Here is a 16,690-nt window from a genome sequence, read left to right as displayed (position 1 = left end):
GCCGCCATGCACTCTCTTGGTCTCTAATACCCACGCGATTGGCGTGTGCTTCTTAGTGTTGATTTAGATTCGTCTTTTATGTGAACTTGGGATCACTAAGGCAATCCGAATTCCACATAAAAGAGACTGACAGAGTCGCCACCTAGATATGGGATCTAGGACCCGTAATTAACCAGAAATCTAGACTCGCTACCTGGTAACAAGAATGGAAGGTATGGGGATTTATCCACCACATGCACCATTCCTGCCCGATAATCGGTCTTCGATTCCAAAAGCTAACTCTTTTAAATTTATTTTAAATGGCTCATTCAACTCTATGTTAATATGTTATCTACGGGACATGCATCCTATGATTTAATTTCAATGTGAATCCTAAATGTGTATTTTGATTTCTTGATTTGTCTGGATTCAATCTAAGTGCAAGTTCTCCTAAGATTCTAATCTCATAGAAGATCCTAAGTGATTTAATTAAAAATTTACAATAAAATTAAAATACAAAACACCACAATTTGTTGTGGTGCCGACTCGCGGTTGGTATGCCATCTGACATCCAAGCTGCCTACGTACCCAAGCCTCACTGGGATCAGAGTCGACGTAGTTCGGTGCACCTAAGCTAAGCTACATATGCCTAACTCAACTAGGACACCGACTTAGACGGATTTGACTGTTTCAACAGTTTTAAGAGGAATTATTTAATTCAAGTTGAGGATTTTATTATCTTAGGATTTCATCTAAGATGCTATATGATTCTTATCTGAATGCAAGTTGTCCCTTAGACTAATGCAGGTTTTGCCTACATCCTAGTTTACTAGGCTTGTCCTAGGGAAAGATCGGGTGACTAGTGTAACTAGACATATGGTACGGTTGCTATTCATAGCAAGCGTCCGTGATGAGGCTGGACTCCTAACTCTAGGACTCCCTAAAACCTAAGACACGGCACGACACCAGTGTTCCTAAATTGGGCTCTAATGGTTCTTAGATTGGAAACCATAATCCAATGGTTCCGAAAGACACAAGATAAATCGATTTAAGTTCTCGAGGTTAATGAGTTTCAGATTTCGAAGATTTTCAGTTTCTAGACATTTAAGGATTACCAATGGTTCTAGGGTTCACCAATTTCGGCCTTGAATGGCATCCAAAGGAGGGAATCGTGCGCTCTTTCCTTGTGCAATTTAATACTTAGGTTATAGCATCTTATTGCCTGGCAGAATCTCAGGATTTCCGTGGACAATAACCTCGGAGCCAACAACATGCTATAACTTAAATATTCAAATTGTCAAAGATCAAGTTGCAATTGGGATACGATTATGGATGCACTGGCCATTTTTCCAGGAAAATCTAAAGATCCTAAAATTTCTGTTTCAATGGATTAAGGAGTGAACATGTGACAGAATTTTAAAGTTCTTTAGGAATTTTTATATGATTTTCAATTAATTTCGAATTTTCCATGGATTTTATCAATTTTAAGCATATGAGCGGTTTTACAAGTGAAATTGTTGCAAATAAATTCGAAATGATTTGAAATTTCTACAGCAGCAAGATGAAAATGTATGTAGCTTACAGGATGAGTTTTGCATATTTTTACATTAAATTCACATTTAATCTTGATTAAACCATTAAATGTCCAGATTGCACAATTAACACATAAACTAGTAGAAATATAACTCTAAATTCTATGAAATTTCTACAGAAATACTATATGAATCAAAATAGCATGCAGTGAGATTTTCATGAATTTTAGAAATTATTTACTACCAATTTCGGATTTTACAATTTCCAGACCAGATTATAAATTAACACTACATCCCATATTAAAACAGATCCAAATAACACGAAAACTTTACAGTAACAAGTAATATGGAAGATAAGACTACTGTAAAAATTTTATGAATTTTAATGATGATCTGATGTTAGTAAAAAGTCTCCTAAAATCTGATAAGTTTCAAAGAAAATATTAAATAATATACCAAATAAACTCCACAAATCTTTATAAATTCATGGTAAAATGAATCAGTAACATATTATTTTCCCACGAAATTTCATTAATTTTAGAATCTGTTTGGTATATAATTTAATTTTTCTTCGTCAAAAGATGTTTTTTGAAGAGTTTTCCATTTTTAAAACACAATTTGCGGAAAAAATCAGAAAAATTCGGAAAAATACAGAAATATTTTGAGAACAATGCACCTACCTGTGGTGAAGATCTCCGCCCAATCCAAAAAAATATAAAAAATCCTGCCGCCGCCGATCCGCTCCGCCGTCTTTCGCTTTCTCTGGAGTGTTTAGAGGGAGTGATTGAGGGAGTGAAGAGATAATGGAAGAAGAATATTAGGGAGAGGGATGGAAGAATATATTGAGGAAAGGGATTGGAGGGAGTGATTAGAAGAGATAATGGAAGAGAAAGAGATAATGGAAGATAAATTTCTTTTTTTTTCTTTTTATGGATGGGAAGGAAGATATATATAGGGAGAGAAAGAGAGAGAGAGAGATATGTTGGTGGAGAGCTCATCATGTTGTCCCTCTTAGTGGAGAATCCATCATTATTGTTCTTAGTGGAGGGCCCATCATGTTTCTTAGTGGAGAATCCATCATTATTGTTCTTAGTGGAGGGCCCATCATGTTTCTTAGTGGAGAATCCATCATTATTGTTCTTAGTGGAGGGCCCATCATGTTGTCTTAGTGGAGAGCTACCATCATTGCTCTTCATAAGAGGCCTCACAAGAGGCCCCATTGAGGCCCCACAACGCGGGCCCCACAACGCGGGCCCCACAATGTGGGCCCCCGGTTGATTCAATTTTAAACAAATGTTCAATGCGGGCCCACCAAACGGGTACAAATTCTCCCTTGCTCGGATTCTCACGAATAACCCTTCTCCGCACTTTAGCGGAAAAAAATCAGAACATTGCAGAAATGACCAGAAAGATTTGAGAAAGCGTAAGGGACGAACACCGGAATAGAAAACACTGAAAAATTGACAGCGAAACCCTAATTTCTTTTTTAATCAAAGCAGAGCAAAATGGGGTGTCTACACATCCATTTGACGAGCCACAATGTAAATAGGTTGTGCCCCAAGAATTTTAGGGGTGGGATTATGATATTCGGGCCCTCGACCGCACCTAAGCTTAGGTGCGGTTGACCGCACAATCTTATTCCTATATATATATGAGGAAACTATTGGTGCGCTTAAGCTCACCAAACTTATGGTGAGCTTAAGCGCCCAATCACATGGGGGCCCACTTTGTTAGGATGATCCAAAGCATTCATTTGAAAGTCCCTTACATAGATGGGGGGTGTACCAAAAATTAGCTCCATAGGATCATCCTAACTCCTCCATTTGTGAAGGACAAAAATGGACAGACACATTTTTTCTCCTCCACAAATGGAAGGGTTAGGATGATCCTATGGAGCTGATTTTTGGTACACCGCCTATCTATCATAAGGCCTTGCAAATGAATGGTTTGGATCACCACAGAAAATGTTGGACCCATGTGATTGGGGAGCTTAAGCGCACCATAAGTTTGGTGCGCTTAAGCTCACCAACAGTTTCCTATATATATATATATATAGAGAGAGAGAGAGAGAGGAAAAGGATTGTACGCTTGAGCGTACCAAGCTTATGGTACGCTCGAGTGCCCAATCACATATGAGCCCACTTTGTTACGATGATCCAAAGCATTCATTTGAAAGGCCCTATCATAGATAGGGTGTGTACCAAAAATCAGCTCCATAGGATCATCCTAACCCATCCATTTGTGGAGGGCAAAATGGACAGACCACAAATCTGCCTATTTTTGCCCTCCACTTTTGGAGGGGTTAGGATGAATCAATGGAGCTGATTTTTGCGTACACACCCTATCTATGATAGGGCTTTGCAAATGAATGCTTTGGATCACCACAAAAAAAGTGGGACCCATGTGATTGGGGCATTCGAGCGTACCATAAGCTTGGTACGCTCGAGTGTACAATCCTTTTCCTCATATATATATATATATATATATGAACTGCATAGTCTGCATGTTATGGAAACCTCTAAAGATTGGGAAGGCTAGGGTCATCATGCGGAAATAATTTTTCTGGGCAAATCCTATCTAGGGCCATAGGATGATCAAAACCATCCATTTGACGAGCCACAATGTAAATAGGTTGTGCCCCAAGAATTTTAGGGGTGGGATTATGATATTCCCACACCCCGTTGATTTTTAGAGTTTTTATATGGTGTAAGCTTGCTGCTTGCATAGTCAAGTATTTTTCAAAAGTACTACATTGCACACCATAGGATGATCCAAACCATTCTTGATGGGCCACAATGTAAATAGGTTTTGCCCCAAAAAATCATTACCATAAGATGATCCCAGCCTTCTGATCAACAGAGGAACCACATGTTATGGAAACCTCTATAAATAAGAAGGCTAGAATCATCCTATGGACATAGTTTTTGGGGCACAACCTATTTAGGGCTATAGGATGATCCAAATTGTGCATTAATTTGATGGGCCTCAATGTAACTAGGTTGTACCATTCAAAAAAAAAAATGTAAGTAGGTTGTGCCCCAAAAATTATGCTCTATAGATTGGAAGGCTAGGATCATCCTATGAAATTGATTTTTTTGGGCACAACCTCTTTACATTGTGGCCCATCAAATGGACAGTTTGGATCATCTTATGGTGTAGGCCATACGTACTCTTCCTGCATCTCTTTGCCTCCCTCTCTCACGAGTGGATTAGGGAAATAGAACATGGTTTTTCGTTTTGGGAGTAACAGGTATAATTGTCATTTTGAACTTTGAAACGCCTTCCGTATGCTTTCCGTCAAGAGATACCCACTTTGCAAAGGGAAATGATTTCTGCGCTCTAGTGTTTTGATAAACATGCGCTCCACTTGCCCCTTTAAATACTGCACGACAAACAAGTGAGCGCATGTTTATCAAAACATTGGAGTGCTGAAATCATATCACTTTGCAAAATATGGCCAAATACCATTAGGGCCCGTTTGGGTACCCCTTGGATTTGGATTTGGAGGTGAATTTGGATTTCCAAAATCCATGGACTTGAAATCAAGAATTTTAAAATTCATAAATTTATAAATAATACTGTTTGGATGACCACGGATAGATTTGGATTTCAAATTTAAATTATTTTTTTGTTTGTTTGGATGCTCTTTGGATTTGAATTTGAAATCTAACAAAACCAAGAAGCCCTAAAATACTTGATATAGGGGCATTTCAGCCATTTTTCATGATCCAGGGGTATTCTAATCATTTCAACCTAGTATTTTGATTATTTTTATGTCATAAGGGTATTTTAGTCATTTTCCATGACTCGGGGTATTTGGTCATTTTCACCCGATACAGGTGTATTCCGGTCATTTTGCATGACCCGGGGGTATTCTAGTCATTTTACCTAATATGGCATATTTTTATTATTTTTATCTCATGAGGGTATTTTTAGTCATTTTAGTCATTTTTCATGAGCAATAGGTCATTTTTACTTGATATAGGGGTATTTCGATAATTTTTCATGATCTTGGAGTATTTTAGTCATTTTACCATATATGAGGTTATTTTTTATCATTTTTATATCATAAGGGTGTTTTAGTCATTTTGCACGACTCGAGGGTATTTTATCATTTTTACCTTGTATAGGGGTATTTTTAGTCATTTTACCTGAAATGGCGTATTTTTATCATTTTTATCTCATGATGGTATTTTTAGTCATTTTAGTCATTTTTTATAAGTCATGGGTCATTTTTACTTGATCTAGGGGTATTTTAGTAATTTTTCATGATATTGGAGTATTTTAGTCATTTTACCCTGTATGAGGTTATTTTGATCATTTTGATGTCATAAGGGTATTAGTTATTTTGCACGACTCAGGGGTATTTTGTCATTTTTACCTGGTATAGGGGTATTTGGGTCATTTTGCCTGACTAAGGTTTTCTAGTCATTTAACCTAATATGATGTATTTTTATCAGTTTTTAATATCATGTGGGTACGTAAGTCATTTAACACTTTTTTGGTATTTTTGGGTCATTTTAACCCCTTACGGGTCAGATTTAGATTTATAAATAACCTCTCGGAGAGACGATTTATAAATCAAAAAAATTACACTAACATGTAAGCCTTTATGACATCTAGATTTGGATTTGAGTGAAATCCACAATATTTACAAATTCCTCATGTTAGTGTAATTTTTTGGATTTATAAATCCTTTCTGCGAGAGGTTATTTATAAATCTAAATCGGACCCGTAAGGGGTTTAAATGTTCAAAATATACCAAAAAAGTGTTAAATGACTTAAGTACCCACATGACATTAAAAACTGATCAAAATACATCGTATTAGGTAAAATGACTAGAAAACCCCCGAGTCAGGCAAAATGACCGAAATACCCCTATACCAGGTAAAAATGACAAAATACCCCCGAGTCGTGCAAAATGACTAAAATACCTTTATGACATAAAAATGATAAAAATAACCTCGTACAGGGTCAAATGCCTTGAATACCCCAATATCATGAAAAATTACTAAAATACCTCAAGATGAAGTTAAAATGATACATGGCTCATAAAAAATGACTAAAAATACCATCATGAGATAAAAATGATAAAAATACGCCATATTAGGTAAAATGACTAGAAATACCCCTATACCAGGTAAAAATGACAAAATACCTCCGAGTCTTGCAAAATGACTAAAATACCCTTATGACATAAAAATGATCAAAATAACCTCATATAGGGTAAAATGACTAAAATACCCCAAGATATTATCGAAATACCCCTATATCAAGTAAAAATGACCTATGGCTCATGAAAATTGACTAAAATGACTAAAAATACCCTCATGAGATAAAAATGATAAAAATACGCCATATTAGGTAAAATGACTAGAATACCCCCGGGTCATGCAAAATGACCGGAATACACCTATACCGGGTGAAAATGACCAAATACCCTGAGTCATGAAAAATGACTAAAACACCCTTATGACATAAAAAATGATCAAAATACCCACATATAGGGTAAAATGACTAGAATACCCTGGATCATGGAAAATGGCTGAAATGCCCCTATATCAAGTATTTTAGGGCTTTTTGGTTTTGTTAGATTTTATATTCAAATCCAAAGAGCATCCAAACAAAAAAAATTAATTGAGATTTGAAATCCAAATCTATACGTGGTCATCCAAACGGCATTATTTATAAATTTATGAATTTTAAAATTCTTGATTTCAAATCCATGGATTTTGAAAATCCAAATTCACCTCCAAATCCAAATCCAAGAGGTATCCAAACGTGCCATTACTCTATTTGCAAATTAGTAAGCTATGTTACTCTTTTTGCAAATACTGCATAATGGAGCATAGACATATGCCGAGAAGCTGTCGAATGATGTCGGGAGGATGTAAAATTAGTTTTTAGACAAAAAAAGGGACGCAAGATATAAATGGATTTGAATGATGTTCTTAAGGTTGATGGATTTTTTAATAAATATTTTGGTAGTTTGTGTAAAAGATAGGTGTAAATTAATGCAAGAGAGATTTTAGGTGAGATTAATGTGAGTTTGGGATTCCCGGGAAGGTAATTTATGGTAAAAACCAAAAAAAGAAGAAGAAAGAAACATGAAACCCAGGGAAGATCGAGGCATCACATCCACACAATTTTTGGTAATTGATGGCTTTGTTGCTTGATCATTTATTTATTAATTCACTGTATTTTGTATAACCACCACCTCTCTATTTATTTTTTCTATATTACAACCTTTTTTTTTAATAAGCTACTTATCTAGAATTTTTCCATGCACGGTCAGTTGTGTAAAGCTGATTTCTAATCTTTCTTAAATGTGTCTTCCTCATGAATGGATCTTTTAAAAAAAAATTAAAGCATACTTCTTTTTTCTTGCCACCGTGCATCGCATGGGTTTCCCACTAGTATAATGTATATTTCAAGAAAAATTACTTAGGCCCACTTCGTTCGAAGATCCAAACCCTTCATTTCTTGAGCCCAATGTAAATAGGCTTTCCCCAAAAATCATCTCCATAGGGTGATCCTGACCCTTTCAATAGGTAGAGAATTACATATAATGTCGTCCATTGACAAATTGGAGGGCTAGATTCATCCAATAGAGATAATTTTTGGGACAGTCTATTTATATTGAGGCCAGACAAATGAATGGCTTCGATCTTTGAACAAGGTTCGCGAACACCATCTAAAATCTTCTATTTTATGCGATATAATAGGTGGGTCCCACATTGTTTGAAGTCCTTCTAGCAATAAAAACAAAAAAAATATGCCCATCTATGCGAAGCTGCCATATACAGTGGGACACCACTGTGTTCGAAGGCCTTTCTGCAACAAACAATAGGTGCACATATGCACTGATGCCATATATATGTACGGTGGGGCCACCTATTATGTGGTATGTGCACCTAATTATGGGACGCCATATAGGATCCGAACAATTCACTTGTTTGGCCCCAATGTAAATAGGTTGTGACCCAAAAATCATCTCCATAGGATGATCCTAACTCCCCTCCTATCTGTAGACACGGTCTTAAATTTCGTCCGAAATCTGAAAATTCGGATTGATTTCGGTCAACCCCGAAACCGAAATCGCAAATACCCGAAACATTAAATGATTTCGACTGAAATTCGAAATTTCGTTTTTTCTTAAATATCGTCCGAAATTTAAGTAAAATCATACGAAAATCTAGATTTTTTAAATTATTTAATATTTTTCCGAAATTTGGTATGAAATAAAATACTTTTTAACGGTTTCTGTTAGAATATGTGAGATCTCATAAGATCTCATTGGTGGATTATATGGAGATCTCACCGTTGGATGATCTTATTATACTAGGCAAGTTGGCTAGTAGAGGTAACCTATATAGATTAGGAAACTAGATTTGATTAGTAATTAGGTTAGAATATTCTACACATATCTCCTTCCATAGTTATCTTAATTTATTTCAATGTTTATCATGTAAGTGCTCTTTATAAGCACCATAAATTCTCTTTGTAATTTATCCAAGATATTCAAGAATAATAGAAATTCTCTAAATTTCTTCATGGTATCAAAGCGGTCGATCCGAGCGACCTGCTGATCACAACATTCGTGAGTGCGTCCTCCGGCGGATGGCCGATCTAGCCATCCGCCGGGTATTGCACCCATCATCAACACTTCTAGTAGTTGCACCAATCCTACATCTTCTTCCTTAGGTTTTCTTTCCCTACTCTTAGGTTGCAGTCCCTGTCCTAGTATTTCGTTCCTTTTGTTTTCCTTGATCTACCATTCTCCATCTCCATAATTGCATACCTTCTTTTGGTATTTCAAAATCCAGTCTTTTGATTAATGCACCCCTTGATTTCATTTTCTATATTTGTAAGCCGAATGGCTATCGATCACCAATGTTTCGATTGAACTAAACCCATATTGATTGAATATGTCAAGTTGCTTGTATATGAGATGAACAAGTATGATTCGCAAAAAGCAAGCAAGACATCATGGATAGTACAAGTGATCTATTGAACGAAAGTGAACAAAGATTGAAGATCCTAGATAGATTGATTGAAGCCATCAACAAAATTGATGAATCAAGCAACCCAGAAGAGAAGCTGCACTCATGAAACTTAGTCTGTATACTCTCTCTTAGTTGATTGTGTATTTGGCACTTAGGGAGTCCTAAAACAAATTTAGATAACTCTAGGAATCACAGTCCCTTTGGTTGATTCAAGTCCGTAGTAAATTTCCTCAAAAATCACTAGTTAAAGTATCCGGAGGAATTACGGACGTCCGGGATATTGGCGGACGTTCGTCTGCACCTCAGAAAAATAACCAAGGAAAATACGGTCGTCCGACAAACTTGCGGACGTCCGTCTGAACCTTGTAATTTCAAATGAAATAACTGAGAGAAATGCGGTCGTCTGGAATTTGGTCGACGTCCGTCCGCACCCAAAGAGGGTGAGTAAAAATAACCGAGAAAACGGCGGTCGTCCGGAATATGGCGGACGTCCGTGGACGGACTTTGGCGCGCGTCTAGAATTCAAACGGCCATATTTTGCGGTCGTCCGGCACTTCGTCCGCGACGCGTTTGAAAGCCAAAAATTAGGTCTTTCTTTGTGACTTGCTATTTAAACAACTTCTTGAGAAACCCTAAAGACAACTCTTGCATTAAGAAACCCTAGCTACCATCTTCAAAGCTTGAAATATTCTCACTTACTCCAATCTTGATATTGAATGTGAGATTCCTCCTCATTGATTTCTCTAGTGTGCCATTACATTAAATCTTCCAAGAGAGATCTTTTTAGGGTTGTTTTCATTTAGTGAAAAGCAAGAGCAATCACTAAGCTTGTACATTTGTATATGCCTATTCAAGAGGCTTGAGAGCTTTTATTCTTTCATCTACAATTTTAAGAGAAAGGTTGCTACCCTTGATGAATTTAAAGACTCGGAGTTTAAAGACTCGGTGAGTTTAAAGACTCGGTTTTGTAAGGAGACTTGAAGCCGGGCATTGTGTGGTCTTCAAATAGTAGATAACCTTGAGTGCGACCTCAAGAAGAGTGTAGTAGGTCTCGTTTGTAGACCGAACCACTATAAATCGTGGTGTTATTGTGGTGTGCCTTCTACTCTCTCTTTCATTATATTCTTGCAATCACATTGGTAACACTCTAACCCTATTTGCATTATAAATACTTGTATAGATAATTATTTCATTGTTTACTAAGAACATAAAACAAGGGTTTTCTAAACTATAATTTTTATAAACTTAATTCACCCCCCCTCTTAGGTTGCCTAGCTTTCAATATTTCCCCTAGTATTTTTAATGCACTCATTTTCTTTCAAGACCCCATATTTGAGTAATGGTAAGCGGCATTGTAGCCAATATTTTTTGTTAGTATTTTTTAAATCAAAATTTAGAGGGAAGATTCAAATTAAAGTTTTCCCTCTCTTATGTGGAAGGCAAAAGTCTTTTGCTTGAATGGGGACTTGAACCCAAGACCTCGATGTGTGTGTGAACATTGTGCTCTCTAAACCAATGCAAAATAAATAGTCCCACATGGGAGCTTGAGAGAATTTTTCTTATCCATATAAGATGGAGAGTTGGAGAAAGGCTTGAGCCTTCAAGTGGCTTTAGAATTTGTTGGGTCTTGGGCTTTTAGAAGAGCACAAGCCCATGTTTAAAAAACACACACGCGCGCGCGCGCCTCGCCTCGCCGGGCCGTGGCCCGTGGCCCGTGGACACACCACCTTAATTGCAAATAACCGTTTAGAATCTCAACGGTCACAAAAATGACTGTTGGGAGAAAAAAATGTTTCTGGCCTTTAAGGGTGTGTTTTAATGGTGGCTCTCCCCAACAGACACTTTCAGGTCTATAAAAGGGGACGAGACAGATTGTTTTATACACAGAAAAATACACAGACGTTTTTGCACTCAAGGTTTTCTGTTCTTCTTCCTCCTTCGTTCCGTTCTTTCTGAGCACAGTTCTGTTGGTGATTCTGGGTGGGCCAGTCAGCGAGTGCACGTGGACTGGGGCCAATTTCGGCTGTTTTATCTTGGAGCGTCGGTTCGCAAATCCCGGTTGCACCGGTAGGGGGCGGATACGATTCTTAAGGAGAGTGACCAGTGGCACGACTCAGCCTTATTCTTTTCAATCCAATTTCCAAAGGGTTTTCAACCAAACAGATAAGTTCTATTTTATTTCTGATTTCCAAACAGAAAGAGTTTTTCATTTCAAGTTGCAGATTTGGGTTCGAATAAACCATAGATCAGATCCATACTCTAACTATTCCAACAGTCTTAAGAATCGTATTAAAACAGATCTGATCTTATGGCTTCTGATCATCAAAACCCAATTTCTGTTCTTCCCATCTCTAGTGAGAATTCCAATCCAAATTCTGTCGTTCGAACACCTGTTGGGAACAGAATTCTCAATATTGTTCCTGATTTTTCAAAAAATCGAACGACTAACTGGTTTGAATTACAAAAGGTGGAAACAACAGATCTTGTTTGCTTTGCAACAAATTGGTGTTGCTTTTGTCCTTACCCAACCAAAATCAAATGAAGAAACTGCTGAATGGGATAATGCAGATTATATCTGCAAAAATCATTTGTTGAATGGTTTGTCAAATGAACTTTATAATATCTATTATTCCTACGAGCATGCTGCTAATCTTTGGAATGCCATAGTAACTAAATATGAATTAGAGGATGCTGGAAATAGGAAATATGTGATAGGAAATTTTTTAGACTTTACTATGGAAGATGTGAAACCTATTTCTGCCCAAATAGATGAGTATCAGTTTATTATTGGTGAATTAGCTAAGGAAGGTATGAAATTACCTGATACATTCGTGACTAGTTCTCTCATTGAGAAATTGCCTTTGTCTTGGAAAGATTTTAAAATCGGAATGAAACACAAGACAAAAGAATGGACCTTAGACCAAGTGGTTGTTCGGGTTAAAATTAAAGAGAAAAACAGACTTAAGGATAAGCAACTAAAGGCCAAAGAGTACACCTCTAGGGCAAATATTGTTGAAACCAAGAATGATGGATCTAAGAATCTGAAACCGAAGAAAGATAAGAACTTCAAGAAATCTGGACCTAAGAAGAAAGGAGTCTGTTTTGAATGTGGGAAACCCGGACACTACAAGAAGGATTGTCGACACCGAAAGACTGGTTCATCCAGTGTTAAGGTTAATCTAACCGAGGCAGATATGATTGCAGCAGTTGTGACTGAGGTGAACTTGGTGGAAAATCCAAAAGAGTGGGTGCTGGATACAGGTGCTACCAAGCACATATGTGGAGAACGAAGTTCCTTCTACAACTTCACTAAAGTTGATGGAGGAGATCAGGTCTATATGGGCAACTCACAGACCTCGAAAGTCATGGGCAAAGGCAAGGTCCTTCTGAAGTTAACTTCAGGAAAGATACTTGCATTGCAAGAAGTGCTGTATGTGACGGATATACAGCGGAACCTGGTGTCTGGCGCGCTCCTCAACAAAAATGGACTGAAGCTCACTTTTGAAGTAGACAAGGCGATCCTTAGTAAAAATAATGTATTTGTAGGAAAGGGCTATAATGCCAATGGTTTGTTTGTACTAAATGTACTTGAAATTATGAATGAAAAACCATCTTCTTCTGCTTACATAGTTGAATCTTTTGATATATGGCATGGTAGACTAGGTCATAGAAGTGCACCTTATATTAAAAGACTTTGCAACTTAGGTTTAATAAATGAAAAGATTGAACCTAGTAAAGAAAAATGTGAAATTTGTGTTGAAGCAAAATTCACTAATAAACCTCACTTTAGAGTTGAAAGAAAAACTGAATTATTAGAGCTAATTCATAGTGATCTAGCTGATTTTAGAAAATTTGAATCTAGAGGAGGTAAAAGGTACTATGTAACCTTTATAGATGACTACTCTAGATACACTAAAGTATACCTTCTTAGATCTAAAAATGAGGTTGAAGAAGCCTTTATCAATTATAAAAATGAAGTGGAAAATCATTTAGATAAAAGAATTAAAAGACTTAGAACAGATAGAGGAACAGAATACTCTATAACTAAGTTCTGTGATGATAATGGTATTATCCATGAAACCACAGCCCCGTACCAACCTGAATCAAATGGTATAGCAGAACGGATGAACAGAATCTTAAAGGATATGTTCAATGCTATGTTAATAAGTTTTGGTTTACCCTTAAACTTGTGGGGGGAAGCACTCTTGGTGGCGTGTTATATATATAACAGGATACCTCCAAAGAAGAAGGGTCAAATACCATATGATTTATGGCATAACAAGATGCCTAGTTTATCGCACTTAAGAGTTTGGGGTTGCTTGGCTAAGGTTGGAATACCTGAACCTAAGAAAAGAAAATTAGGACCTAAAACTTGTGACTGTGTATTCATAGGATATGCTCAAAATAGTACTGCCTATAGATTTCTGGTTTTGAAATCAATTGAAAATATCCTAGAATATAACACTATAATTGAATCTAGGGATGTTGAGTTCTTTGAACATCACTTACCTATGAAGAAAGAAATTCCTAAAGAACCTAGTAATGTTTCAAAAAATCAATCTGAAACTGAAAAGGAATTGGACTCTGAGTTTCAAGAACTCAGAAGAAGTAAAAGACAAAGGAAAGAAACAAATCTAGGTGATAAGATGTTCACCTATCTAATAGATAAATATCCTGTAACTTATACTGAAGCTGTAACTTCTCCAGATGCTGTATTCTGGAAAGAAGCTATAAAAAGTGAACTAGACTCCATAATAGAAAATCACACTTGGGAACTAGTGGACCTTCCTCCTGGAACTAAAGCACTAGATAGCAAGTGGATATTTAAAAAGAAGCTAAGACCTGATGCGACAATTGATAAGTTTAAAGCAAGGCTAGTAGCTAAAGGCTTTAGACAAAAGAAGGATATAGACTACTTTGATACTTATTCTCATGTTGCTAGGTTGTCCACCATTAGGATTTTATTAGCTATAGCTTCTATTCATAAATTGGTAATACATCAAATGGATGTAAAAACAGCTTTCTTAAATGGAGATTTAGATGAAGAAATCTACATTAAACAACCTGAAGGATTCATTGTAACTGGACATGAAAATAAAGTTTGTAAATTAATTAAGTCACTATATGGCTTAAAACAAGCACCTAAACAGTGGAATGACAAATTTGATAGTGTCTTAATTACAAATGGCTATAAGATAAATGAATCTGATAAATGTGTTTATAGTAAGTTTAATGGTGATGAAGGTGTGATTTTGTGTGTATATGTAGATGATATACTGATTATGGGTACTAGTTTGAACATAGTTAAATCTACTAAGAGATTTTTAATGTCAAACTTTGAAACCAAAGATATGGGTGAAGCTGATATAATTCTAGGAATGAAAATCATTAGAAAAGAAAATGAAATAATATTGTTTCAGTCTCACTATGTGGAAAAAATTCTTAGGAAGTTTGGACAATATGATAGTTCACCTGCAAAGACACCTTTAGATTGTCAGGTTCACCTAAAGAAAAACAAAGGTGAGTTGGTATCCCAAAAGGAATACTCAAGTATTATAGGTTCAGTGTCATATTTAATGAAATGTACTAGACCTGACATTGCACTAGCAGTTGGAAAACTCAATTAACACACACATAGACCAGGACATGAACACTGGCGGGCTTTGACTAGGTTGTTGAGGTACTTAAAAGGTACAATGAACTTTGGACTGCATTTTAGGGGGTTTCCTGCTGTCTTAGAAGGCTATAGTGATGCGAATTGGATCTCTGATTCAAGAGATTCAGTGTCTACCAGTGGATATGTATTCACCCTTGGTGGTGGTGCGATTTCTTGGAAATCGGTTAAACAAACATGTAGTACAAGTTCCACTATGGAAGCAGAATTTATAGCCTTAGCCCTAGCAGGAGCTGAAGCCGAATGGCTCAGGAATTTTATGGCAGATGTGCCTTTATGGCCAAGGCCAGTTCCCTCGGTGTTTCTACACTGTGACTGCCAAGCTGCTTTAGCCAAGGCAAAAAATAAGACCTATAATGGCAAAAGAAAGCATATTCGCCTGAGGCATAATTTGGTAAAGCAATACTTGAGTGAGGGAACAATAGCACTCGACTTTGTAAGGTCGGAGAGGAATCTGGCAGATCCTCTGACAAAGCCACAGATAAACAAGGTGGTTTATGAGGCATCGCAAGGAATGGGGTTAAAGCTCGTAGCATGAACCATTAGTGATGGACACCCAACCAATGTGAAAGGAGATCCCTGGAATTTGGTTCAATGGGTACTAACAAGTCACCGGATGGTTTGTTAACACTATCACCCCCTACTCCTAGGTGCAAAATGTTGGAAGATAGTGTTCACTGCAAATGAGAAAGGATGAGTTATATGCTCTTAATCAGTTCATAACCTATATTGGGTGGTATGTTACTTTCAGTGCATACTTGATGACTGACCTAAGTGAATGTGGAAGTAAGGCCGCCTCCTATGAGAATTTGACGAGTAATTCTCTAGAACATTCATGAGAACCAAGAGGGGAACAAGGCCAAAATGTTCCAAAACTGTGATTGAATCACCAAGGAATCGATGGTAGGGTGTGGGTGACAGGTTAGTCGGTTACACCTACGAGGAAAGGTTGAAGGAGTCTAACTCTACCCGTACTCGGTAACGTAATCTGTTTATCCTAAATATCGGTTGAAGTCCAAAAGACACCGGTATGAATCCGCTCTATTATTCTAATGTGCTCAGATACTTCCGTTTTCAAAACTGTAACTGTATTTTGAATCTTGTGGGGGATTGTTAGTATTTTTTAAATCAAAATTTAGAGGGAAGACTCAAATTAAAGTTTTCCCTCTCTTATGTGGAAGGCAAAAGTCTTTTGCTTGAATGGGGACTTGAACCCAAGACCTCGATGTGTGTGTGAACATTGTGCTCTCTAAACCAAGGCAAAATAAATAGTCCCACATGGGAGCTTGAGAGAATTTTTCTTATCCATATAAGATGAAGAGTTGGAGAAAGGCTTGAGCCTTCAACGGGCTTTAGAATTTGTTGGGTCTTGGGCTTTTAGAAGAGCACAAGCCCATGTTTAAAAAACACACACGCGCGCGTGCGCCTCGCCTCGCCTCGCTGGGCCTGGCCGGGCCGTGGCCATGGCCCGTGGCCCGTGGTCCGAGGTCCGAGGTCCG

At 37.2% G+C, this 16,690-nt stretch overlaps 1 protein-coding gene across 1 annotated transcript in view; it reads left to right on the top strand.

Moving 5' to 3' along the window:
- LOC143878870 (uncharacterized) overlaps positions 1-15,729 on the top strand; it is a 43,920-nt gene extending 28,191 nt beyond the window's left edge. The window contains exons 2-5 of the mRNA XM_077381083.1: positions 11,816-13,171; positions 14,225-14,761; positions 14,867-15,037; positions 15,398-15,729. Coding sequence (XP_077237198.1) covers positions 11,816-13,171; positions 14,225-14,761; positions 14,867-15,037; positions 15,398-15,729 — 2,396 coding nt within the window. The remainder of the gene's footprint in view (positions 1-11,815; positions 13,172-14,224; positions 14,762-14,866; positions 15,038-15,397) is intronic.
- Positions 15,730-16,690: the final 961 nt, after the last annotated feature.

Source organism: Tasmannia lanceolata, unplaced genomic scaffold (assembly GCF_043159265.1).
Source record: "Tasmannia lanceolata isolate RefF3 unplaced genomic scaffold, GAP_Taslan_0.1 ptg000006l, whole genome shotgun sequence".
NCBI classification, from domain to species: Eukaryota; Viridiplantae; Streptophyta; class Magnoliopsida; order Canellales; family Winteraceae; genus Tasmannia; species Tasmannia lanceolata.
Note: the sequence above shows the minus strand (reverse complement) of the source record. Positions and strands in the feature narration are given on the sequence as shown.